General features: G+C 33.9%; 1 protein-coding gene across 1 annotated transcript; it reads left to right on the top strand.

Annotated features, from left to right (window-relative positions):
* Positions 1-14,462: 14,462 nt before the first annotated feature.
* LOC139903152 (uncharacterized) lies at positions 14,463-27,595 on the top strand. Its single transcript, XM_071885800.1, has 3 exons — positions 14,463-14,691; positions 24,972-24,996; positions 25,141-27,595. The coding sequence occupies exons 1-3, from the start codon at positions 14,463-14,465 to the stop codon at positions 27,593-27,595; spliced, it is 2,709 nt and encodes a 902-aa protein (XP_071741901.1).
* Positions 27,596-27,998: the final 403 nt, after the last annotated feature.

The following is a 27,998-nucleotide window of genomic DNA, read 5'->3' as shown; positions in this document are numbered from 1 at the left end:
TGGTAAATTAATTTCAGCAGATAATATATGTCGGAATCGAGAAATTAAACTGGTTAGCGAAACATTTAAGATTGATTTGATACCAGTAGAGTTAGGGAGTTTTGATGTGATAATCGGTATGGACTGGTTGAAAGAAGTGAAAGCGGAGATCGTTTGTTACAAAAATGCAATTCGCATTATACGAGAAAAAGGAAAACCCTTAATGGTGTACGGAGAAAAGGGCAACACGAAGCTACATCTTATTAGTAATTTGAAGGCACAAAAACTAATAAGAAAAGGTTGCTATGCTATTCTAGCACACGTTGAGAAAGTACAAACTGAAGAAAAGAGCATCAATGATGTTCCCGTCGCAAAAGAATTTCCCGATGTATTTCCGAAAGAATTACCGGGATTACCCCCACATCGATCTGTTGAATTTCAAATAGATCTTGTACCAGGAGCTGCACCAATAGCTCGTACTCCTTACAGACTCGCACCCAGCGAGATGAAAGAACTGCAAAGAAATTTACAAGAACTTTTAGAGCATGGTTTCATTCGACCAAGCACATCACCGTGGGGAGCTCCTGTTTTGTTTGTCAAGAAGAAAGATGGTACATTCAGGTTGTGTATCGACTACCAAGAGTTGAACAAACTTACCATCAAGAACCGCTACCCACTACCGAGAATCGACGACTTATTTGATCAACTACAAGGCTCGTCTGTTTATTCAAAGATTGACTTACGTTCCGGGTATCATCAAATGCGGGTGAGGTTGGAGTTAGCTATACAGGGTTGAGGTTGATTCCAAAATATATATAGTTTGAGTTGTGATCAATACTGAGATACGTATACACTGGGTCGTGGATTGATTCAAGATAATATTTATCGATTTATTTTTGTACATCTAACTGTGGACAACTAGTTGTAGATTACTAACGAGGACAGCTGACTTAATAAACTTAAAACATCAAAATATATTAAAAGTGTTGTAAATATATTTAAAACATACTTTGATATATATGTATATATTGTTATAGGTTCGTGAATCAACCAGTGGCCAAGTCTTACTTTCCGACGAAGTAAAAATCTGTGAAAGTGAGTTATAGTCCCACTTTTAAAATCTAATATTTTTGGGATGAGAATACATGCAGGTTTTATAAATGATTTACAAAATAGACACAAGTACGTGAAACTACATTCTATGGTTGAATTATCGAAATCGAATATGCCCCTTTTTATTAAGTCTGGTAATCTAAGAATTAGGGAACAGACACCCTAATTGACGCGAATTCTAAAGATAGATCTATTGGGCCTAACAAACCCCATCCAAAGTACCGGATGCTTTAGTACTTCGAAATTTATATCATATCCGAAGGGTGTCCCGAAATGATGGGGATATTCTTATATATATGCATCTTGTTAATGTCGGTTACCAGGTGTTCACCATATGAATGATTTTTATCTCTATGTATGGGATGTGTATTGAAATATGAAATCTTGTGGTCTATTGTTACGATTTGATATATATAGGTTAAACCTATAACTCACCAACATTTTTGTTGACATTTAAAGCATGTTTATTCTCAGGTGAATACTAAGAGTTTCCGCTGTTGCATACTAAAATAAGGACAAGATTTGGAGTCCATGTTTGTATGATATTGTGTAAAAACTGCATTCAAGAAACTGATTTCGATGTAACATATTTGTATTGTAAACCATTATGTAATGGTCGTGTGTAAACAGAATATTTTAGATTATCATTATTTGATAATCTACGTAAAGCTTTTTAAACCTTTATTTATGAAATAAAGGTTATGGTTTGTTTTAAAAATGAATGCAGTCTTTGAAAAACGTCTAATATAGAGGTCAAAACCTCGCAACGAAATCAATTAATATGGAACGTTTTTAATCAATAAGAACGGGACATTTCACTTGTGGTCTATTAAAATGATGGAAATGATTATTTATGTTAAACTAATGAACTCACCAACCTTTTGGTTGACACTTTAAAGCATGTTTATTCTCAGGTATGAAAGAAATCTTCCGCTGTACATTTGCTCATTTTAGAGATATTACTTGGAGTCATTCATGACATATTTCAAAAGAAGTTGCATTCGAGTCATCGAGTTCATCAAGATTATTATTAATATAATTATAGATTGGATATATTCTGAAATGGTATGCATGCCTGTCAACTTTCGATGTGATGAAAGTTTGTCTTTTAAAAACGAATGCAATGTTTGTAAATGTATCATATAGAGGTCAAGTACCTCGCGATGTAATCAAATGTAATGTATTCGTCCAGATGGATTAGGACGGGTCTCTACACACCCCATAGGATATATATTCGAATCTCAGAGACTACAGTTATAAGCTTAGCTTTCACCATTTCTTTTTTTAGAGAGAGAGAGAGATAATATATCCTAGTGATCTTTGGCTTGAGTGAGTCTTCACTAATATAAATCCGCCGACTGATTTATCAAAAATACCTTGGATGACGTTGGAACTTGCTTTATTGATAACAATTTTATTTGTTGGAATAGGGGTTTATAGTTTAGTGGATTAAAGGAATTGAAAGGTCTAGGCTCAAAGGGTTTTCTATTTGGATCATCAACACTTGAGGTAAGTGTTGAAAAAAAGGTTTAGTATGGAAAAGTTTTATTGAGTGGTTTATCCTAAAAGATGTCAAAGTCATTTAATTTCACCTATACCACGTATGGTACGTATTTCCAATACCGAAAGTGAATACACTAAACAAGTTCTAATTTGAGATACAGCACAGGCACACTCATTTTTGTGGTCGTCTTTTTATCATTGTTATCTCGACGCCAGTCGTAAGTCTTGCATCTTCTTAATCTTCACACAGGTATCCTGGAGGCCTCTATATTCTTGATATATCTTCAATATGACTTCTTAATTGAGTGCTTCCAAGTCTGGATTGTCTTCTTGAGCTCTTAATTTGAGCTCCCCTGCTGAATCCTGAATCAGGGTTTTCGAAAACCCTAATTGCTACTTTTCCTTTGTTTCTTCATTTGAGCTCTGTAGATCAATACTCCAAGGTTTCTTATTTGATTTCATGATTACTTGGATCTATAGAATAGGTCTAGTAGGTAGGATCTACCTCTTGCAGATATAATACACTTAAAACCGGTTAAAAAACCCTAATTTGGACAAGCTTTAGATTTTTCAGCATTTTACACCCTTAATAACAAATGTTATAGATTTCTTGCATGTTTAAAGTATATTTTGTATAATATCAGGGTTAAAATATGGGTGATATCACTAGTAAAAACATGACTTTTTGAGTGATATCAAGTATCCCACACTTAGGTTTTGCTTGTCCTCAAGCAAATGCTTTGACTAATATTTCAACGAGGAAAACTCAAGGCAAAAATCCAAGTCCCGAAAAATTATTAAGTGATAGTTTTATCCTCAAATAAAATATTTTCTAAATTTTTTTTTTGTTAGGTTAACTTATACGAATCACGAAATAAGTTCTATAAGTATTTCTCTCAATTCTCTGTGGAATGCGCACGACTAAGCTTCCTCTCTATCATGGTCACTCAATTCATACAAGTGTATCAGGTTACCTACTCTATGTAAATCACTCGAAAGTACAGTCATGCTGCATCTCGCATTATGAGTTGGTAAGATTGATCATATTCAAAGTAATTGAAAGTTAAGGACGCTACTAACTATCGAAAGACATCTTATTCGAGTTGTAACGTTAAGCGAAAGGGTTTTTAAGGCTGAGTGGTTTACTTTAATACGGTAACTTCTGGGATATTTTTGGAGTATGTAATGTCTTTTATTATTTTCTTATTCTATATATATATATATATATATATATATATATATATATATATATATATATATATATATATATATATATATATATATATTGAGTACTTTACTTTAATACGGTAACTTCTATGATCCATGTAGCGAACTTTCGATCAACTTATCCCATATTGGAAAGGTCTTTGGTGGTTAGGTGATCTAGCTCCCCATATGATCTATGTTCGAATCTCAGAAACTACAACTATAATCTTAGCTTTCATCATATTTTTTTTCTTTTTTTAGAGAGAGAGATAGCATATTCTATTGATCTTTGGCTTGAGTGAGTCTTCACTTAAATAAATCCATCGACCGATTTATCAAAAACACCTTGGATGATGTTGGAACTTGCTTTATTGATAGCAATTTTATTTGTTGGAATAGGGGTTCATATTTTTGTGGATTGAAGGAATTGAAAGGTCTAGGCTCAAAGGGTTTTCTATGTGAATCATCAACACTTGAGTAAGTGGTTGAAAAAAGGTTTAGTATGCAAAAGTTTTATTGGGTGATTATTCCTAAGGGATGTCAAAGTCATTTAATTTCTCCTATACAACGTATGGTACATATTTCCAAAACCGAAAGTGAATACACTGAACAAGTTATAATTTGAGATACAGCACCAGCACACTCATTTTTAGGGTGAAGCATTTAAATATTTATGACTTTAATAAGCCTATTGTTTTTATTCGCGATTAGCTTCCAACTAAGCAATTAGTAGGTACTTCACTGTTAAATACTTATGAAGTTAAGTAATTGCAAGATTAAAGCTGGTTCCGTAAGCATATTTCATCAAGCAAGCATAAACTATTCATGATATAAAGTCAATTGGCAAGTCAAATGTTAGGTACATGTTAAAAGTCTACTTTTACCAAGCATACATAAATTCTATGTTTTATTATTATCATTATCACTATCATTACTATTATTATTATCTAAACTATATATTACTATTATTATTTTTATCTTAATCTACATTATTCAATATTGATTTTTAAACAAGCGTTGCCTCCAGAGAAACACTTATTTTTGTTCGAGTTGTTAGTTTGACTCTCAGATTATTTCTTGGGTAATTCAGGAAGATCACTAGAATCCATCCGTAGATACTAGTGGAGCTATTAGTACATATTCGAAGAATTGAAGCGGAATATGAGTATGATATGCCCAATCATCCGAGCAGGTGAGTTAAAGTGAATCGCTTGTTTTACTTGAGGTAAACTACTTCTACCTTTTCGAACAGTAAAGGTTGGTCAGGGATGTCCTCATCACTCAGAGAAGTGTAAGTTATTATGAAGTGGAGTGATGGTTTGTAGGGCATCCTTCATGCAAAGCCCATCTTATTTTCAACAACAAAAAGTTGTTGATGTGAATACGTCTCTTCTTCCTTCTCTATTTAAAGTTCATTTACATCATCAAGTTGATCAATCTCGTAGATGATGCTATCTCCATGGGCTCGTAAACTTATCATCATGGATAAGTCATCGACGTTTTCTTTGGCAGTTTCCATGAAGGGTTTTCCAAGGATGATAGCGATGTATACATCCTCTAGAGCATCGACACCACAAATTCGGTAGGATATAGGAATTCGTCAACCTTAATTAATATATTTTCAGCTAGTACCTTTGGATATTTAATGGATTGGTCACCTAATTAGATGGTCATTTGAGTGGGTTTAAGGTTTCCTATTCTAAGCCTATGGAACATTGAGGAGGTCATCAGATTGATGTTAGTACCTAGATTAACTAGCGCGTAGATTATTCCATATTGGTAGATTGAACAAGGAAGGATGAATAGTTCTTTGTTCCCCCAGTTTCTTAGGGCAAGTATTTTGGAGATTGAGTGAACATTTGGTGCTCAGTGGGATACTAGGTAGCTTGGGTACCTTATCCTTTATAAATAGAAGTTTCCTAAAATACATTCACTTAGAAGGATTTCTTGACACATGTCTAAGAATTTACTATCAAGCTCAAAAGATTTTAGCTTATCAGCTTGTCGCTTCAGACGGGTTGGGAATGGAATAGGAGGTTTCCTATTCACAATGGGTAATGACTCGCGAACTACTGTCGATGTGACAGTAGGTTGTTTTTCCAGCAGAGGGAAAACATAAGGTAGGTCCGATACTTCCTTTGAGTCATGATTTAGTTGAGATCCCTCAATTTGCAAACTTTCCGAGGCATCACCTTATCATAACCCCTTGGTGGCTTCATGTAAATGTTTTCATCTACATTTTCATCCAAAAATGCATTATTAATATCTAATTGGTGAAGTGGCCAACCTTTGGCAGTGGCAATTGCAATCAACACTCTCATAGTTACTGATTTAGCAACAAGGGCATATGTATGTTTATAATAAAAGCCCTCCCTTTGATTAAAACCTTTGATTACTAACCTGGCTTTCAATCTCTCAATAGTTCCATCTGATTTGAACTTTTTTTATAAACCCATTTAGAGGGAATGGCCCTTGCACCACCAGGTAAAATAGTTAGCTCCCAAGTGTCATTTTTCTCCAAGACTTCCATTTCTTTGTTCATAGCTTCTACCCATCCTTTATTCTGACAAAGCTTGAGCATAATAGATAGGATCTTTGGTAGACACTATATTAGCTAAAAAGATCACATAATCTGCACTCATATATGCAAAGTCATGTTTTTGAAAAATCCGATAGACGGGGTTGAGGTGAAAGAATTAAAATTAGAAACTTTAGGGCCTGAGACATGAAAATCTTTAAACCATATTGGTGTGGAAGTAGACCTACTTGACTATCTAATGGGTTAACAATTAACATTATAATGAGTAGTTTTTTTTACTTGTATCCGAAGTGTTTGTAGGAAGTGATTGAGTTGAACTGACATTAGGCTCAGGAATGTGATTATTTACATCATGAATTATCATTGGAGGTAGATTGGGTGTGGATGACCATCATTATCTTCAAGAGTTATATTTATGTTGGTAGGAAACGGAATAGGATTGTTAGTGGGTAAGGATTCAGTGGATGCATTTAAATGAAAAGGAAATATATTTTCCTTAAAAATAACATCTCTGCTATAGAATAATTTTTTGATTTGAAGGTTAAAAAGTTTATAACCCTTTGGATTTAGTGGATACTCTAAAAGGGCACGTTTGACATCTCTAGGTGCAAATTTATCTTGTTGTGGTTTAGTTATAGCAGCATAACAAAAACATCTTATAACCCAAAGATGATCATAAATGGGTGGTTTATTGTACAATGCTTCAAAAGGAGATTTTATAATTTAGTCATTGGCATTTTGTTAATGAGATAAGTAGCAGATAAGATGCAATCGCCCCAGAATGAAGAAGGAAAATTGGCATGTATTTTAATTGCTCTTGCAGTATTAAGTAAATGTATGTGTTTTCTTTCCACCACACCATTTTGTTGTGGTCTGTAAATCATTGAACTTTAATGGATGATGCCATGTTTTTAAAACAAAAGTTAGCATTAACAATTTACAATTTCTGTACCATTGTCAGATCTAACATATTTAGGTTTTGTATTAAAATGGTTTGATAGGTAGGCTAGGAAGAAAATTTAAATATTTGTGACTTGGTATTTTTGATGAATTATGTAAGTCCATGTTGTTCTAGTTTTATCATCAACAATGGTTAAGAAGTATTTGGCACCATTTAAGGCAACAACTTTATATGGACCCCATAAGTCCACATGGATTAGTTCAAATGCAGTTTGAGGTGAAGTTTGAATTTTTAGAAATGGTAAGTAATGGTGATTAGAAAGTATGCAAGTTTCACAAGAAAGATCAGAAACATATACAGGTTTACAATCAAAGATATGTTGCAATTCTGACATAGAAGTATGACCTAGTCTAGCATGAAATAAATTCACATCTAAACTATTGGTTGCTGCAACAAACTTATTGACAGAAATAACAGGAAAGTTTTTTGTGAAAGAGGTAGGATTTTAGGTAGCTTCAGCTTTACAGATATATAGACTCTTATGCCCTTTTCCAGCAGCGACAACCTTTTTAGTTAAAAGGTCCTGGAAAAAGAACACATTAGGATAAAATATGGCCATTAATTTTTGAATCCTTGATAATCTACCAACAAATAACAAATTGAGTTTGAATTCAGGCATGTAGAAGACATTGAACAGAGTGAGATTGGAATTCAAAGATATATGACCAACAATTTTAGCCCATTTATAGGTGCTATCCGGCAAAAGGATTTGAATAGGTGTTTGAGGGGTTTTAAAGATTTGAAGAGATGGATATGTGGTGAAATATGATCAGAAGCCCCTATGTCAACTATCCAATCATAAGCTATTGACTTGTGATTTGTTTTTTCTAAATAGGATAAAGCATGTTCATAAGTGCAGAAAGTGATACATGCATGGCTAGTACTAGCAGTGTTATCTGGGACCCCTTTGCCATAAAAAATATTTATCATTTCTTGACATACAGCTGCAACCAATCTTTGATCTAAGACACCATGTTTGTTTTCTGCATTCACTTCATTTTCACATGTGAAATCAAAAGGAATATTACAGTCCAAATATTTTTCAAATCCAGTAACATGTGCAACAACTTTACTGTACTTCTTCTTTTTTTTCTTTCCCATATACCGATCTGGATATCCTATTTTCTCAAAACATTGCTCAAGTACATGCCCCTCTTCTTTACAATGAGTACAATATCTATTCTCTCCGTTGTTATCAGTCCCAGAATCAAACTTTCTACCCTTATCGTAGCCCTGTTTATTACTGTAAAAGGCAGTTGGTTCAGCAAAAATAGTAGTTACTTGTTTCTGTTTTTCAACTTGTTGAACTATGTAGTAAGCCTTATTCACAGTAGGTAGTGGATCCATAGAAAGAATCTGACTCTTAACTGATTCATACTCATAATTTATGAGAAATTTCATCATCTTATTTATGTTTTCCCTTTCTATGTTTTTTTCAACAATTCTACAAGTGCATTCTCTCATTTTCCCAGAATCACAGTTAGGAAAACCATCAAGATTATGCAATTCATCCCAAAATCTCTTCATCTTATTAAAATAGGATGCATCAATAAGATTACCTTGTTTCAAATTTCTTAATTCTCTCCTTAACTGATACACAAGTGGTCCATTCGACTGACCATACCTTTCTGCTATCTCCTTCCAAAGTTCAAATGCAGACTATGTGTACAAGAATGCTTCAGACAAAGCTACAGTCATGGAGTTAAGAATCTAGCACGTAACCATGTAATCACATCGGGTCCATCTTTGATAAGTATCATTAGTAACATCAGGTTTCATATTAGTACCATCTATAAACCCTAGTTTGAGTTTAGCACCCAAAGCCATTTTAATTATTCTGCTCCAACCAAGGAAATTGGTTTCGTTACATGGCGTATTAGTTAAGATAAATCTAGGATGATCTGAGCTAGAAATATGAAGTGGATCGTGAATTGAATTCATTGCATTCGATTCTGCTTGATTTGGAATCGCCATTGAAATTTAGGTCAAAATAAAATTCAATCAGGAAATGAATTATGAACAGATAATGAATTGTTAAACCAATATTGATTTAAAAATCTGAATAAAATTAGAAGATTGATCAATCAATCGATAAAATGATCACTTGAGCAAACGAACATGAAGTAACTTGAAACAACTTTAAATTACCGACGGGTTGGAAAGATAAATCGGGTGGATGATTTTGTGTGATGAGGTTAATTGGGTCGGGTCGGACTCAAAACGACTCGCTATCTCCTAAATTAATGAGGTAAGTGCCATAGCCAAAGAAAATTTCTTGTTTCCCAAGCTAGTAACAAAAAGAACGAATTATAGCTCAACGGTATTTTTGCTGTCAATAGACTTCACTTGTTCAAAGGTTGTCGGGTGAAGTGCGATGTAACTCGGGTGCAAATTATCGGGTGAAGGAGGTATAATTAGCGAGATGGGTTGTTGATGTGGGATGATGATGAATGATTATTGTAATGATGTTAGGTTAAAATTGGTGTTGTTTAACGTCTCTTCGAGTGGGAGATTGTTGGGAGTACGAATCAAGTTATTCAAGGAATCAAAAAGTCGAAAATTGCTGCATATGGTTCAAGATTGTGAGTCTGAAACTCATGACTGGAGATTCTGCTCGGGCAGAGTTCCGCGATCGCAAAACTGGTGAAGGCAATGAGTTCGCGATCGCGAGTCAGAGCTGGACGTGAGAAAATTCTAGAAAAAGTGTTTTCTTGGTCCCAGAGCTATTTCCTTATATTGTTTTGCCTATTTAAGCATCCTATTGTAACACATACATGTACCCACGAAATTATCAATAATAGAACTCTATTTGGTTGCCGAAGATTAAAGTAATCATCTTTGATTACATATAACCTCATTAAATTCTCTTGTCTTTATTATTCTTGCTAGTTTCCTCGTATACATCAAATATTTTCGCTTATTGTAAGTGGATTTGATAACTTGGGGTTATCAAGTATTGTTAGGGCTCTAGGGCACCTATTTGATGTAGAAAGGTTTGGGAAAACTTATTGTGTGAGATATTCTAGGGCACCTAGTAAAAACTAGTAACGCTCGAATGATTAATTGTGGTTAATGTTGAAATGATTAGATACTATGCTTATATATGTGTGTATATGTATATATATATATATATATATATATATATATATATATGTGTGTGTGTGTGTGTGTGTGTGTGTGTGTGTGTGTGTGTGTGTATGTGTGCATATGTGTATGTGTGTCTGTGTGTATATGTATGTGTGTGTGTATATATATATATATATATATATATATATATATATATATATATATATATATATATATATATATATATATATATATATATCACTACAAAAAAATTTCTTTTTTGACACTTTCATTATTAACACATTAATAACTTGATACGTTTTTAACACCTATAAGTATCACTAAGTTGGAAGCGAGAAAAAATATGGTGTCAAAAATTTTAGTGTCAAAAAATATGGTATCAAAAATTTTTGAAGTGAAATTAACTTTTTGACAATTTTAAGTGTTATTGGGTTTATCTTTTTAACACTTCGAAGTATCAAAAACTTTGTGACACTTGTAGATGTTAAAAATATTTCAAATTATTCACATGTTAAGGTATTAAAAAATAATTGAAGTGTCAAAAAATACAATATTTTTTGTAGTGTGTGTGTGTGTGTATATATATATATATATATATATATATATATATATATATATATATATATATATATATATATATATATATATATATATATAGGGAGAGGATCCAGTGAGAACTTTTTTATTGTGAGAACTCTATGAACTCCAAGAACACTCCAAATACACTGAAATTCGAGCAAAAAAGGTGCACGGGCGAGCAAAAAAAAAGAAATTCGAGCAAAAATCAAAAACACAGACGAACAAAAAATTCATAGTCGAGCAAATTTTTTTTTTTTCACATTTTTGTTCGAATAAGTATTTTTGTTCGACAACCCGTGTGTTCTACATTTTTTTGTTCGACTATCAAAAATGTAGAACACAAATTTGTTCGCCCGCGTTTTTTTTGTTCGAATATCACGTTTTTTTATCCCCCTTGTCCCATTTTTTGCTCGAATTGCTCTTTTTTTTTTCGCCCGTATCCCAATTTTGCTCGAATTTTCCTTTTTTTGCTCGAATTTTCTTTTTTTCCTCGAATTTCAGTGTATTTTTGAGTTCTCGGGGTTCTCACACAAAAAAAGTTCTCGGGGTTCCTGCCTATATATATATGGGCAGGATCAATGGGGAAGTAACCAATCGAGGGGAAGCAAAAAAAAAAAAAAAATTCGTTTTTTTTTAATTTTTTTTTCCGGCATCAAGATCACACGAAAATGTGAACATTTAGAAGAGACACTTCGTGATGAATGTTATTATTTAGGCGGGAAAACGATCGACAAAAATAACATTCAAGATAATATTGTTCGTGAAGAATATGAACGTTTTTTTTTCCATGTTTTGTGAAGTAAAATTTAGCCCGATTTAGAGTTTAGGGTTTAGGGTTTAGGGTTTAGGGTTTGGTGTTTTGGGTTTATTCCATAAACCCAAAACACCAAACCCTAAACCATAAACTCTAAACCGTTCGTGTTAAAAACTCAATCTAAATCCTAAATCTAAACCCTAAATCTAAACCCTAAACCCTAAATTTCTAAACCCTAATATCTAAACCCTATAAACCCTAATATCTAAACCCTAATTTCTAAACCCCAATAGCTAAAACCTCAAAATATCCTCGAAAAACACGATAATTGTTATATATTAATTCTTCGAGCGTTTTCCCGCCAAAATAAAAACATTTATCACAAAGTGTCTCTACTAAATGTTCATATTTTCATCTCATCTATAATGTTCGTGAACAAAGTTTTTTCAAAAAACGAAAAAAAAAAGTTTTTGCTTCCCCCCGCTTCCCCCCGAATGGTTACTTCTCTCTTGATCCTAGCAATATATATATATATATATATATATATATATATATATATATATATATATATATATATATATATATATATATATATATATATATATATGTGTGTGTGTGTGTGTGTGTGTGTGTGTGTGTGTGTGTGTGTGTGTGTGTGTTGAATTCATCACACATTTGCTTATGCATTTAGTTGTTCTACTTATTGTCTCGGCCGTGGACAAGGTTAAAAGTCACTTAAACGTTTTCTTGATTCTATATGGATGACTTTTGGAAGGTGAAATGACAGGAAGATTGGTGCATTATTGTTTGCTAGCTGGCTTTAGGTGAATTTTTTTTTAAATGGTTTTTTAAAGTTATTACCGAAATGGTTTTTCAAACAAAAAATTTACAGAAATAGGTAAACCGGTCATTCGTTTGTCGGTTTGTCAGTTGACACACCAAACCAGCATTTCATTTGCCGGTTTGGCTGCATGTAGCCCTAATCGTACCACTTCTGTATGTTTCTGACATGATCCTGCAAACCGGCAAATGAAATGCTGGTTTGGACCCTGTATTTTACCTTTTTCCAGTTTTTTAGTCTATTATTACTGTTTTCCTGTTTTTTCAGCCTATTATTACTGCAAAGCGGCAACCTATCATGTCATAGTTTGAATATGAATTTGAATTTGCCAGAAAAATATTTTATTTATAGAGTTAAAAGTGGAATCAGTTAATCTCAAAACCATTACCATTACATGTTTCTTTAATCACTAAATCACCTCATATTACTAAAACACTAAAACACCATTATATTCATCACATGCAATGGCTGAATTTACTGGTTTTATGGTTCATTTTATTTGGGGTGGTAGAGTTACATTTCAAAATGGGTGGTTAACTGGTGATGAAACATCACTTAGAACCAGTTTTCCACTATACCAAAAGATTAATTGCATGCAGTTAAACGAAATGGCTTATAAATGTGTGGGTGTTGATCCAAGAACACATATGTTGAAGATGATTAAGTGGAATGAGTACTTCGACAATGCGTGTCCGACTGAAATTCATGACGATAATTCTTTGGAATCAATGTATTTTTTGGCTGGTCAAAATCCACATTACATTGGTCAAATTGAAATTCAGTTTGAGCACGTCTTTTTGACACAACGATCCGGTTTTGTAGATCAGTTACAAAGTTTAATTCAGTCTTTTCAAGTTACACAAACCGGGGGCGGTGGTGCATCCACATCTCAATTAGGAGGTGTGTTTGTAGATGAAGATGAAGTGGTGGCTGAAGAACAAAATGAAAAAGTAAATTCCGACGATGGTGCTTCAACAACGAGTGAAGGTTAGGTAGAGAATTATAGTGTCGAAGATGATATATCTGAAGATGGTCAAAATGTGATTGAGAGGCCGATCCAACCTACCGTGAAGCATCATTGCGGGTTTCTTAATGTTGAAGAAGATTCTGATCTACCTGCGTTCGATAAGGATGACGGGCTAGGATGTGATTGTTACAACGACGACAGTGTAATTAGAAGACGAATGGTTTTTAGAAATAAAGAAGAACTTGTATCCGTTGTTAGGAACTGGAATATCGATCGACAGAGAGAAATTTTTATTGAAGATAGCAGGCCAAGTTATTATAAAGCAATTTGTTACACAAACAGTCCTCATTACAATGGTCTAAATCAAATTAGACGATGTTCTTGGATGGTATCTACTACAATGAAAAATAAGGATCATGTGTGGAAAATTACCAAATGGTTTGATGGACCATTTGTTATGAAAACGTGCAAGGTAACAACAATCGTTGCTTAACCTCCAGTATAATTGCTACTGATATTATATCTTTTATTAGTTAACATATTGCCTATGAGGCAAGGTCGTAAAAGTCGCGAGTCGGGGACGCCTCGGTCGAGACCTAAAAAAGACGCGTCAGCCGAGTCGGGGGACGCGTCGGGGACGCATCGGTCGTTGACCAACGTTGACTTTATTAATAATTTCTTATATATATATATATATATATATATATATATATATATATATATATATATATATATATATATATATATATATATATATATATATATATATATATATATATATATATATATATATAATAGTTGATTATTGATTATGTACTATAAATTTCTTAGATAAGAACTTGAATTTAAAAACAATTAAACTTCAAAGAAAACCAAAGAAAACCAAAAATATGATTAAAGAAATGTACATTCATTGGTTATGGTTCGGATGAAATGGGCTATCGTTGTTGGGATAATGAAGCTAGAAGAGTTATCCGATCGCGTGATGCTACCTTTGATGAAGATTCGGCCTATGGCAAACTGGTGATGGAGAGTCAAAAACCGGATCATGTTATTCTTGATGATGTTTCTCTTCATGATCTTGCGGGTTCTAGTGAGAGTTCGGGGAACAATGAATTGCCGATTAATGGTGGTGGGTCGGATCTTAACAATGATGGGGATGGTTCGGATAGCGGTGTTAATTCCGAACATAGTGCGAGTTCTAGTGATGAGGAGACTTATAATGAAACCGGTCCAACCATACCGGTTGATCCTATACTTAGACGCTCGACTAGAGTGCCCAAACCTAATCCTAGGTATTCTCCATCAATAAGCTACTTGCTCTATACCGAGAATGGTGAACCCGAAAACTACTTTAAAGTAAGAAAGTCCAAAGAATCCATACAATGGGAGCTTGCTATGAAAGAAGAGATGGGATCACTTGAGAAGAACAAGACTTGGTCACTAGTGAAGTTACCTCATGATAAAAAGGAGTTGCAAAAAAAATGGGTATATAGAATAAAGAATGAGATGGATGGCAAGAAGAGGTACAAAGCACGGTTAGTGGTTAAAGGGTTTCAACAAAGGAAAGAGGTTGATTACTAAGAGATATTTTCACCGATGGTGAAGATGACTACCATTCGTTTGGTGCTTTCGTTGGTCGCGTCCGAGGACTTACATCTACAACAACTAGATGTGAAGACCACATTCTTACACGGGGATCGTGATGAAGAGATCTACATGAGGCAACCCGAGATCTTTGAAGTAAAGGGTAAAGAGAAGTAGGCTTGTATGTTAAATAAAAGTTTGTATGGATTGAAGCAAGCACCTCGGTACTTAAAATTTGATGAGTTTATGAAGAAGGTTGGTTTTGTAAAATATGAAGCGGACCATTGTTGTTACTTGAAGAAATTTAAGTCTTCTTACATAATCTTATTATTATACGTTGATGACATGTTGCTTGCGGGTTCTGACATGTTCGAGATCAATATGTTGAAAGGTATACTTTCAAAAGAGTTCGAGATGAAGGATCTTGGTAGTGCTAAGCAAATACTTGGAATGAGTATTATGCGTAATCGTGCTAAAGGTGTTCTATACTTGTCTCAATCCAAGTATATTGAGAAAGTAGTAGAAAAGTTTAATGTTGATAAAGCAAAGGCTCGTACTATGCCTATGGGTAGCGCGATAAAGTTATCGAAGAATCAATCTTTAACTACCCATCAAAGTACACTTGACGACCATCGTTATCTTGGTCTCATAGCTTGATCATAACTCTAAATGAATTTAATAAATAATATTGCATTCTTTATTTTTAAAAAATGATTTTCTATAAAGAAAACCTACCAAAATATATAAGTTTAGAAAAACCATACATAAATACTTAACCAAAAGTTGACCAAAACAAAGTCAACAAACACCCACAATTTAATGTATCAAAAAGAATGCAAGTTAATGTTTAACAAAAGCTGCCGTCATAAATATGCAGACTCTCTAAGCACAGCGGAAGCAATCAATCATGAACATAAGAATAAAACATGCGAGTAATCTGTCAACAAAAATATTGAGTGAATTATAGGTTTAATATTGCAAACAATAATTAATTTAAACCATAAAAATTTATGTTTGAAAACATAAAGACTCATCTTGGACCACAAAATTATATGCTCGAAAACATATAAAAATATTATTCCATTAACCCATGAGCCACCTGGTAATTCACTTAACAACTCATTACCCTTAACAAAATCAAAATAACAATATACACTGAACATGTGTATCTTCCAAAAATACGAAGTACTAATACATTCCATCTGTAACTACTAGCGCGACTAGCACGAAATGGGACTGTCAGGCCCGATAGATCTATCCATAGGATTCGCGTTCACCAGTAGAAACCAGTGATTAAAATTACCAGATTAGGGAATATTTTCGTTCGACTCACAATGAATAATTTAAACCATTTTTCACTTGTGTCCAATATGTAAAATAAATTGCATGTATTCTCATCTCAAAAGATTTAAAATAGGAAACTGGGACTATAACTCACCATAATGTAAACAAAGCAACAACACAGAAATGCGAACAGTAAATGGTAAAGTGATCAAGAATGATCACAACGCCAACCTATAAATAAAGCAGGTCGATATAAATAACTAACTTATGTCAAGTCTTAGTATGATAGCTATAGTACTTGTTGCAAATAAGCATAGAACAACACTCAGTATGTTTCGGTATGATCAGGACAGCGTATAACACGTACTTTCTATTTTTAGAAAGTTTCTATTTTTGGAAAGTTTTCATATTTAGAGAGTTGCATTATTAGGAAAGTTTTTAACTTGAGAAAGTTTCCTTAATTAGAAAATCAACAGAAGTCAACTGAAATTCAAAGTCAACCGAAAGTCAACTCAAAAGTCAACCTTGGTCAATCATAGTCAACATTAAATTTTAAAGTGTATATTATGTTAACAATATAAGTTATAATGTTATTTAAAGTCGTATATGTATAATCATGTCATATCATAAGTTTAATTAATTAAATTGAATTAATAAGTTAATCATAAGTTTAAATGATATAATTAATATAACATAAGTGTTTAATTAATTAATTAAATATTAATCATCACATAAGTATTATTAATTAATAATAAATTTATACTCATATCATAAGTATTATTAATTCATAATGAATTATTAATCATATCATAAGTATTTAATTATAATTATTAAACCATAAGTATTTAATAATTAAATTATAGCTAAATAATAACTAAGCCTTATAATTTAAATAATTAATTAATCTTTATTATACGTCTTATTATAATAAACCCATAACATAAGTTTAATACTTATCATAAGTATTTTTCATTAATAATAATAGTATTATTAATCATAAGTTTAATTAAATTAATAATTTAATCATAAGTAATCATTAAATGATATAATAAATATATATCATGAGTTTTAATTAATTTAATTAAATGATATAATAAAATCATTATTTATATCATAAGTTAAATTTTTATAACCAATAGTTTAATTAAAACGTTTGTCGGGTCATATCTTGAGCCTCGGGTGTCGGTTTTTGACGAATTTTATATATATCTTCTTCTAACCAAACCACCCAACACATTAGTGCACTCAAGAACACCATAAGTTCAGTTCATGTTTCGTGAAAATCAGCCATTAACCAACTTAGAACATTAATCCGTTCAAAATCTTGTTTTAGTCATTCCGGGTGATCCGTGGCTCGGATTTCGATGACCCGAACATGAATGTTCATCCAATCATCAATCCTAACACACTAGTACATGCTAGGGACTACAAAAATGGTCACAAAGTCGGACCCCAACTGATTACATTCGATTTTACATTTTAATCTCATGAAAACACTAAATCAAGCATAACTTTTGATCCGAAAATCGAAATAACATGAATCCAAAGTCCAAAATTATTGTCTTGATGAGAGGAACTCATCTATACACTTTATTTAAACAAAACAACAGCCAAATGTACTGATTTAATCAAAAAGTCCACTGTCCCAATTTTTTCAAACCGAAAACATACACAAACGAGCAATTCTACGCATACAATCATCAATACAATAATACACAAGTGCTATACTATCATAATAATATCAAAATCAGTAAAATTGAATAAAAATAAAAAATTTAGGGTTAGGGTTTATACCCTAATCAAGAATCAAATGATATGAACGCGTAGAGAAGAACGAGAGGAATCCGTTTATGTTGAAAGCCCTATGATCCAAGCAAAAATTGATTGAAGATGATGGTGAGAATGGTGATGATAGGCGATGGCTCAAGGGGAGAAAAAGAGAGGAAGAAAAAGATTTTTGATTAAAATGAAATGTGTAGTGATTTAGGTTAAGAATTATCAAGTTTCAAAAATTTGAAACATCACCCCTCCCCATAGGGAGTTCGGCAGAGATTTTGCATGGGGTGGGCCCCATTATCCCAATTTGATGTAAAGAATAAAAGCTTGTGGCCCGAAAGCCCGAACGAAATCCGAAACGTGAAAACACCGCTACGCGATTAAATATTCGGAGCGATAACGTATGCGCGACAAATAAAACATATAAATACTATATATATTCATATGACATAAAAATATCATATTTAAAATAATTAGGATTCGAAAATCTCAAAAGTCTGGCCGTTGGTTTGAAAACCGAAAAGATTCGCCGGATAGAAATTCACGACACGTAGAAACGTACAATTTTAAATATGAATACAAATATTCACATAACACATAATAATTAATATATTATTACCAAAATAATAATATAGGTCATAGAAATGACGTGGCATGAATAAAAATTAATGGGCGTTAAATAATAAACGGTAAAAGATAACGAAAAAAGTAGGGTCGTGACACAATCACCTAAAACGGAAAAAGACAAAGCGGAGATGGAAAAGGTTCCGTATAGATCGGACGTGGAAAGTATTATGTATGCCATGGCTTGTACGAGACCAGATATAGCTCATGCATTGGGGGTTGTAAGCCGTTATATGTCTAATCCGGAGAAGGAGCATTCGGAAGCGGTCAAATGGTTGATTCGTTATTTGAAAGAAACTTCTAGTATGGGATTGTGTTTTACTAAGGGCAATGTTGTACTTAGAGGTTATGCGGATGCAAATTTGGGTGGATTTGGTGATTCAGGTAAGAGTACTACGGGATATGTGTTCATGGTTGGTAAGACGGCGGTTAGTTGGATGTCTAGACTACAAAGGAGTGTTGCTTTGTCGACCACCGAGGCCGAGTATATGGCTATTGCGGAAGCTTCTAAGGAGCTTGTTTGGTTGAAGAACTTCTTGTGTGAGTTGGATAAAAGACAAGACAATTACGTCTTATATTGTGACAACAAAAGTGCAATCAATCTCGCGAAGAATCCGGTGCTTCATAATCGTATGAAACACATTGATTTGAGGTATCATTTTATTCGAGAATGTATTGAGAATGGTACTTTGATATTGGATAAAGTCCTTGGTATGAAGAATCCCGCAGATATGTTTGGTGTCAATAGACAAGTTGAGGTTTTGCATAGCCTCAACAGGTCTTCTCATGAACTAATGAGAAGGGGGTGATCGACTAGGGAGATAGAGAGATGATGATTCGATTCTAACAAGAAGTGTTGAAGACCTTTTATCGAAAGTCTGCTTATCCGACGTATGTGATAGGAGTGTGCGTGTCCCAAATGGAGTTTGGTGGTAAAGGGTGCTTTGGCGATCTTGGTTAGTTCGTATGATGGGTTGACAATGTGAGTCATGGTTTTGACTATATTCAAGTGGGAGATTGTTGGATGTGAAGAATATTAAAACAAAAAAAAAGATTCGGATGAACAGGGAGGCGCGCTGCGGCCTTGGAAGGCGCGATGCGGCCTAACACGTGAACAGAGCATCAGTTTGAAGAAAACTACTGTCCGAAGTTTTGCCTTTGAGGCGTGGCGTGGCCCCAAATGGGCGCGGTGCGGCTCGTCTGACGGGGAGTTTCCATATTAACGTTTTTCATGTTCTCAAAGGTGTTTCTTTGTTGTTTTTGGCCTATATAAGGATCCTATTGTAACACTAATCTGTATCTACGAATTATATCAATAAAATCTCCTTAGTTGGTCCGTGGATTAAAGAAATCGACATTCGATTACATATAACCACGTTAAATCTCGTGTTTTTCATTCTTTTATTATTGTTCTTTCGTTTGTCGATTGTGGAAGGGTAATTCTCTGGAATTACTCTATTGTTTGGGTTCTATAATCCTTACACGAACATCAACATTATCAAATGTAGTCTTCTCGCCTCCTGAGAATTTTGACTCATCTTCAAAATCGCAGTTGTGGTATACGACAATTGAAATGTACTTCGCTTCAGTTTATTGGCTCTAAGAAAACCAAAAAAACATCTTTTATATTTTACACAAATGTTAAAATGGTGATCTTCAACACATGTGTTGACCACATCAAGTATAGAAGTGTCGGCAACAACATGTGTCTCAAGAAGATCGCCATCAATTTGACTGGTAAGATTGTAAAATTGCAATCCTCAAGTTGGGAGTCCCAAAACATTGTTGAAGGTATCCATATCCCAGCAATATGGTATACCTTTCAACATAAACCTAACATTCTTGTCTTCTTCAGAAAAGGAAATATGATGATAGAACTCACGTACACAATCAGGGTATACAGGGAAAATGTCAGTTATGATACACAACACTGACAATTCTTCGAACTGCTCGTATGTGAGTTCATGATCTTCTCTATGCTCAGTTCCTCTTAAAAAACAAACCCCATCAAAGATTGTTCTGTGAGATATTGGAATTTGATGACGACGATTCATAGTCATAAAAACAAAATGTGAAAAGTTATAGTTTGAGATACAACTTGAATTTGACGACAACACTCAATCAGTGTTGTAATTCTCCCGAGATCTCCCCGAGATCTCCCCCAAGATCTCGTTTTTAGAAGGCAACCGAGACGAGATGTTCGTCTCCCAAGATTTCTCGGTCAACGGGGTCAAACTTAGTCAAGGCCACGATTTCTCGGATTTTTTTGCTAATTTGTAAGATTTTCTTGTAAAATTCGTAATTTCTAAGATTTTCTCGTTCATTTCTCGGATATTTTTGTATAATCTCGTAAAAACGTATATATATATATATATATATATATATATATATATATATATATATATATATATATATATATATATATATATATATATATATATATATATATATATATATATATATATATATGTTTTTATATATATTTTTATTAAAAAAAACTATAAAGTCAACGTCCAAGATCTCCCTGAGATTATTCCGAGATGCCGAGATCTCCCTATAAAATTCCAAACGAGATCTCCCCGAAATCCGAATTCTCCAACCTTGCACTCAATACTACTGTCCCTTTAAATAGAACTAATAAAAATTAAAAGTAGCATGCAAAACGATTTTTCAAATATCGATTTGTCAGTAAAAGGAGCCAAACCGGCAATTCAAATGCCGATTTAGGTGTTTGTACGGGTCAACAGTCAAAACCCTAAAACTGGTACCAGTTTCGTATGAAAACATGCAAACCGGCAAATGAAATGCCGGTTCGGTGTTAAAAATGACAAACCGGCAAACGATTAACCGGTTTATCTAATTTTATAATTTTTTTTATTTTTTTTTTTTGAAAAATCATTCTGTAAAACCCAAAAATATATTACCATTTTGAAAAAAAATTCGCCTTAGGTTAGATGGTAGTCCGATACCATGCTCAATTCATTGGGTCAATTGTGTAGTTTTGTTAAAATTGAGAACTGATGATTATAACCTTATGTAATTGTGATGATCAATCGTTGAAATTATGATGCAGTTGAAGTTGTTACAATGCTACAGTAAGAAATTGTGCTTTGGTGAGTGAAGTCATGTGTCAAAATGGTTAGATTTTGTTCTTGTCAGCACGAATTTTGCAGGTGGGAGATTATTTCCCGGTTGCGAATGTTGTGAAGGGAATGGATAGAAGTGGTGGGAGGTCACTTCACGGTTGGGAAAATAAATTTTTAGGTTGCGAAATGTTTTTGTTAAAGAAAATAATAAAAAAAAAAAAAAAAAAACGTCGGGTTATTTCATTTGTTGTCGTCAACCGAAGGTTCACGCCTCCCAATATATTGTAATATACCCGGCCATCTAGTGGTATATTTGTTCCTTGTTTTCCGGTAGGGCGATTCATTGTTGATGGTAGTGACCTCGTACTATACGTTTTGTTCTATACTTAAACTACAAAATGGTATCGTAAGACCATTTTTAACCAGGCGTCAGAGGGGTCCCGTCAGACGCGCTGGCGTCCGGTGACGCCCTCTGACGCCCCTAGTGGGGCGTCACCGCTGACGAACGGGGGGCGTCAGTCACTGTTTTCACGCGAGAGTTGGGTGGCGTCAGGGCGACGTGGCTTTCTCTGATTGGCTCATATTTTATGCCGTTATACAACGGCTATTTTTTTTTTACTTTTTTTTTTTTTTTTTTTAAACTTTGGCTCATATATTTTATTCCGCATATATGGAGAACCGTCCAGAACGGATACCAAATAGAGGACGGGATCAAGACGTTATCATCCGAGAAATAAGAGATAGGACGGTGCATGAGCAACTAACCGATGATCTAGTTGAGCATATTTGGAACCTTCCGTCCACATTCCGCACCATGAATGGTTAAATTTATGTAATGGTTTAATTTTATGTGTTTTTAATTTTATGTAATGGTTAAATTTTATGTAATGGTTTAATTTTATGTGTTTTTAATTTTATGTAATGGTTAAATTTTATGTAATGGTTTAATTTTATATGTTTTTAATTATATGTAATATAATTTGTATGCTTAATAAAATAAAAAAGAAAAAGAAAAAATAAAACTGGTGGGACATGTTTGACACTGGAGGGGCGTCAGGGTTATTTTGGTGTCAGATGGTGACACTGCCACGTCAGAGGCAGATTGCACTTTTTGGCCAAAAAGTGTACAACCTGCATGTGACGTCACAGGCAGGGTTAAAAATGGTCTAATGAGGATGGACGTTTACTAACTTTTATATGGAACGAAGTGGATAAGTATATCGGAATCGCTAGACGTAATCATTCATTGGAATTCTTTCATGGGGTAATAAAAAGTGGATAATGCGGGTAAAAACTAATGGTAACTGAAGTTGTGATGTGGTCCAGCGGTTGGTGGCCTGACTTCTTTAGGGGAGGTCAGAAGTTCGACCCCCGTTGACTACATATTAAAAACACAATTTCATCCCTGCCATGAAATATCCACCCATGACACCTTTCCTATATCGTTTGGGGGTAAAGGGGAGGGGGTTTTATTTGGCCGTGACCTTGGATCGGTTTCAAGGTTTCCTCCCGGACAGCGATAGGGGCGGGGTTATTATCGCCGCATCGGCATAGTCGAAACGGGAGATATGGTGGTTTAGTCCCCCTCGGGTGATCTCAATCGTTGTTAAAAAAAAAACAAAAAAACAAAAAAAAAAACGAGGGGATTAATTTGGATGGGCTCATATCGGATAGTACACATGTCGTTTTTACCAATGTTATCTTTATAGTTCCACTTCCAGGTGGCAAGCGACATCGACATTGGAAAATTTAAATGGCATGTCCTTTCACCCATCAGATATCCATTTGAGCATTTAATCCACGTCCCTTCGATGTTCCCTTGTAAATTCAATAGTTCGGCATTGGAGAATAAGTTTTATCTAGAACATAACTGAGAGAACTTAATGACACGCATAATGTCGCGTGGAAACTTTATTGTAACGGTGTTAAGGAATTAGCGCATAAGATCTGTATATAAGGTTAGGTTTGATTTAGAGTGAACAAAATTATTACGTTACTTTATGGGATCACATATGGCGCATGGCAGGGACGGAAGATATGTAAAACAAAAGGGGGAGGCTGCCCCACCTCAACTTTACCTTATAACTAGCAATTTGTCATATCTTGTGGGCTTTACAATTGAGAATTAAGTTCCCGCCCCCCAAAATAAAAAGACAGAAAGTTAATATTTCTAGCCCATTAAACAAATAAAATTTAAAAGTCCAATTTACACAAATCCCCAACAATCCATTTAAAAAGTCTAAACATAAACTCCAATTAGAATTATTCTAAAAGACGCTTCTTCTTCTTATACTCCGTAATATTATTCTTCATCTGATTTCTTCAACAATACCAGTCATTATTTGAGGTAAATCTTTCAAATTATATGAATTGCACTAATTTATGTTTGATTCTTAATGGTATTCTTTATTTGTATGAACCCTACATTAAGTGATTAAGTATTACTGTATTAGGGTTTAGCCACTTAGGGCTAAATTTAATCAGGGACGGAAGATATGTAAAACAAAAGGGGGAGGCTGCCCCACCTCAACTTTACCTTATAACTAGCAATTTGTCATATCTTGTGGGCTTTACAATTGAGAATTAAGTTCCCGCCCCCCAAAATAAAAAGACAGAAAGTTAATATTTCTAGCCCATTAAACAAATAAAATTTAAAAGTCCAATTTACACAAATCCCCAACAATCCATTTAAAAAGTCTAAACATAAACTCCAATTAGAATTATTCTAAAAGACGCTTCTTCTTCTTATACTCCGTAATATTATTCTTCATCTAATTTCTTCAACAATACCAGTCATTATTTGAGGTAAATCTTTCAAATTATATGAATTGCACTAATTTATGTTTGATTCTTAATGGTATTCTTTATTTGTATGAACCCTACATTAAGTGATTAAGTATTACTGTATTAGGGTTTAGCCACTTAGGGCTAAATTTAATTCAATATTTTTTGGTACAATGGAACTTAATAACGATCAGATACATAACAACATTATGGAATATGATACTTATGGTTCATTAAATATGTGCATATTAGATAAACACTAAATTAAAGGACTATATTTATTATTTGCATTTTGTATCAGGTTGTAAGTTGTTCACTTGGTTGAGGTATATAGTATTTAAATATTTAATTGATTTTGAATGTTATAGAAAGTGAACCTTTGTCTCATTAACTGTCAAAAATGTTTTCAACCTTTCAAACTTAGTCACAGTAAAGATAAAATGATAACATATGCCTGATCTTTTTTATAGGAGTATCATGAACAATACAAGAAAGATTACATATTTTTTTTCTAAGAGAAAGGATGATAATGAAACAACACAACAAGAGAGTAAACGTTTCAAAGCTTCAACAAGTGCACCAGAACAAGAACAAACCCAACCAGACCCAAATCCAAATGTTCATGAGATTTTAAAGCCGAATACAGAAGATTTCGATATTACTTGTATGGAAAGAGATCCGGGAAAGCGAAAACAAATGTGGGAATATTTAACTAATGTGAGGGAAGAAATAAGGCTACGGTATTTGAACTTGGGACCTTTTCAAGTGCATCTAAAAAAGTACCCCTCTAAAAAGAAACAAGACCGTAGATTTCGATTCGGGTGGTTTCGTTTATTTCCTAATTGGTTAGAATACTCTCCATCTAAAGATTCTGCGTACTGCTTTCTTTGTTTCTTATTTAGTGACAAACCTAATGTACGCTCTAGTTATGATGCATTTACTATTACGGGATTTGATAACTGGAAAAAAGTAAATGCTGGAAAAAATTGTGCTTTTCTTAAACATGTTGGAAGTGTCCAACATAGAAATGCAGTGACATCTACAGAAAATTTGTTAAATCAAAAGGGACATATCGAAAACATAATAGAGAAGCAAAGTGATGAGAACACATTGAAGAACCGTATGCGATTAAAAGCTTCAATTGATGTAGTTCGTTGGTTAACCTTTCAAGCTTGTGCATTTAGAGGGAATGATGAAACTACAAAATCAAAAAACCGTGGCAATTTTATAGAAATGTTAAAACTTCTAGCTTCATATAATGATGAACTTGCTAAGGTGGTGTTAGATAATGCTCCTTACAATTCAAAGTTTACTTCGGGATTGATACAAAAAGAAATCTTAGGTATTATTGCAAACAATGTCCGAAAGCATATTCGAAGTGAAGTTGGAGATTCTTATTTTTGTGTCATGGTCGATGAGGCACGTGATGAGTCAAAGAAAGAGCAAATGGCCATAGTATTGAGATTTGTTGATAAAGATGGGGTGTTAAGAGAAAGGTTCTTAAATGTGGTACATGTTAATGATACTTGTTCTTTAACCCTTAAAACAAATTTGTGGAATCAACTTTTACATTATCAGTTTGATACTAACAAAATTCGTGGCCAAAGTTACGATGGTGCTAGTAACATGAGAGGAGAATGGAATGGTTTACAAGCACTTGTTGCTAATGATTGTCCTTATGCATATTATGTTCACTGCTTTGCACATAGATTACAACTTGCCTTAGTTGCTTCTTCAAGAGAAGTAATTCCGATACACCAATTTTTCACAAAGTTAACATTTATTATTAATGTTGTTTGTGCTTCAAGTAAGCGTCATGACGAGTTACAAAAATCTAAGGCGGATGAAATTAAACGTTTGTTGGAATTGGGTGAAACTAAAACGGGTAAAGGAAAAAATCAAGTTGGAACAATAAGAAGAGCTAGTGACACACGTTGGGGTTCTCATTTCAATTCAGTTTGTAGCTTGATTGATATGTATGATGCTACTTTTGTAGTTCTTCGGAGTATAGTTAAAGATGGATGTCTTTCACAACGCGGTGATGCTGATGCAGCTTATGTTTATATGAAATCATTTGAGTTTGTGATTATTCTACACTTGATCAAGGAAATAATGGGGATGACTAATACTTTATCTCAGGCTTTGCAAAACAAAACTCAAGACATTGGCAACGCTATCGATCTTGTTTCAGCCACAAAGGAAAGTCTTAACAACTTCAGAAATTCTGGATGGAACAACTTTCTTGAACAAGCTATAATATTCTCCAAAAAACATCAAGTGGATATCCCAGATTTTAAAGCCCCATATAAGTCTACTCGATATCGCCCTCGTGGACAAGATAACCAAGTGAGTGTTGAGCATTATTATAGAGTTGATATATTCATTTGCACACTTGACAAGCAATTGCACGAGATGGAAAGCAGGTTCAACGATCACGCCATGGAGTTGTTAACTCTTACTTCTTATTTGGTTCCAAAGAGAATCGTTAAGGTGTGTGATACCGATCAGATTTGTCATCGTGTTAAGAAATATTATCCTGCAGATTTTACAGAACAAGAGAGGATTCGATTGAGATATGAGTTGGAGATTTTTAAAATTGAGTTGTCAAAGAACTCAAAGCTTTGTGGTGTTGCTACTATTTCTGAATTGTGCAAGGCCCTTGTGAAAACTGAAAAGTGTGAGGCATATCCTATGATAGATAGACTAATCCGACTCATCTTAACACTTCCGGTTTCTACCGCTACAACCGAAAGGGCATTTTCAGCAATGAAATTATGCAAAAATCGACTCCGCAATAAGATGTCAGATGACTTTCTTGCAGATAATTTGGTGGTGAATATTGAAAAAGATATTGCTGAAAGATTTGATTCCGAAGCTATCATCAACGAATTTAAAGACGTTAAAGGTCGTCGAGCCGAGTTGTAACCTTATTTTTGTGTGATGTTCTCTAATTGGTTGTTTAGTGTTTCTTTTGAGTTGCTAATTGAAGGTTATGTTTCATATGTAAAGTACACTTGCGCATTTATATTTGATATTATCGTTCTTATCGTTATTCGCCCCCCATATTAAAATGTTCAAGTTCCGTCACTGGCGCATGGCATATACTAGAATTTTATTTTTTTTGGAGCGGAGAATGGCGTATAACTAGATGGGTGTTCTTCGGTGAATCTTATTCAAATGTTGACTAAGATCGTGGGTAAGATCGTGGCCAACGACAACAGTTACTGCCACTTTCCATATCATTAAGGGGGAGATATCTATAAACCTCCATCTTTTCATTTGGGTTTTTCCCACTCTAGATAGTTTACATGATTCGCTTTCAAACACA

This window comes from Rutidosis leptorrhynchoides, chromosome 1, assembly GCF_046630445.1.
Source record: "Rutidosis leptorrhynchoides isolate AG116_Rl617_1_P2 chromosome 1, CSIRO_AGI_Rlap_v1, whole genome shotgun sequence".
NCBI lineage: Eukaryota > Viridiplantae > Streptophyta > Magnoliopsida > Asterales > Asteraceae > Rutidosis > Rutidosis leptorrhynchoides.
This window is presented reverse-complemented; position numbering and strand designations above follow the sequence as displayed.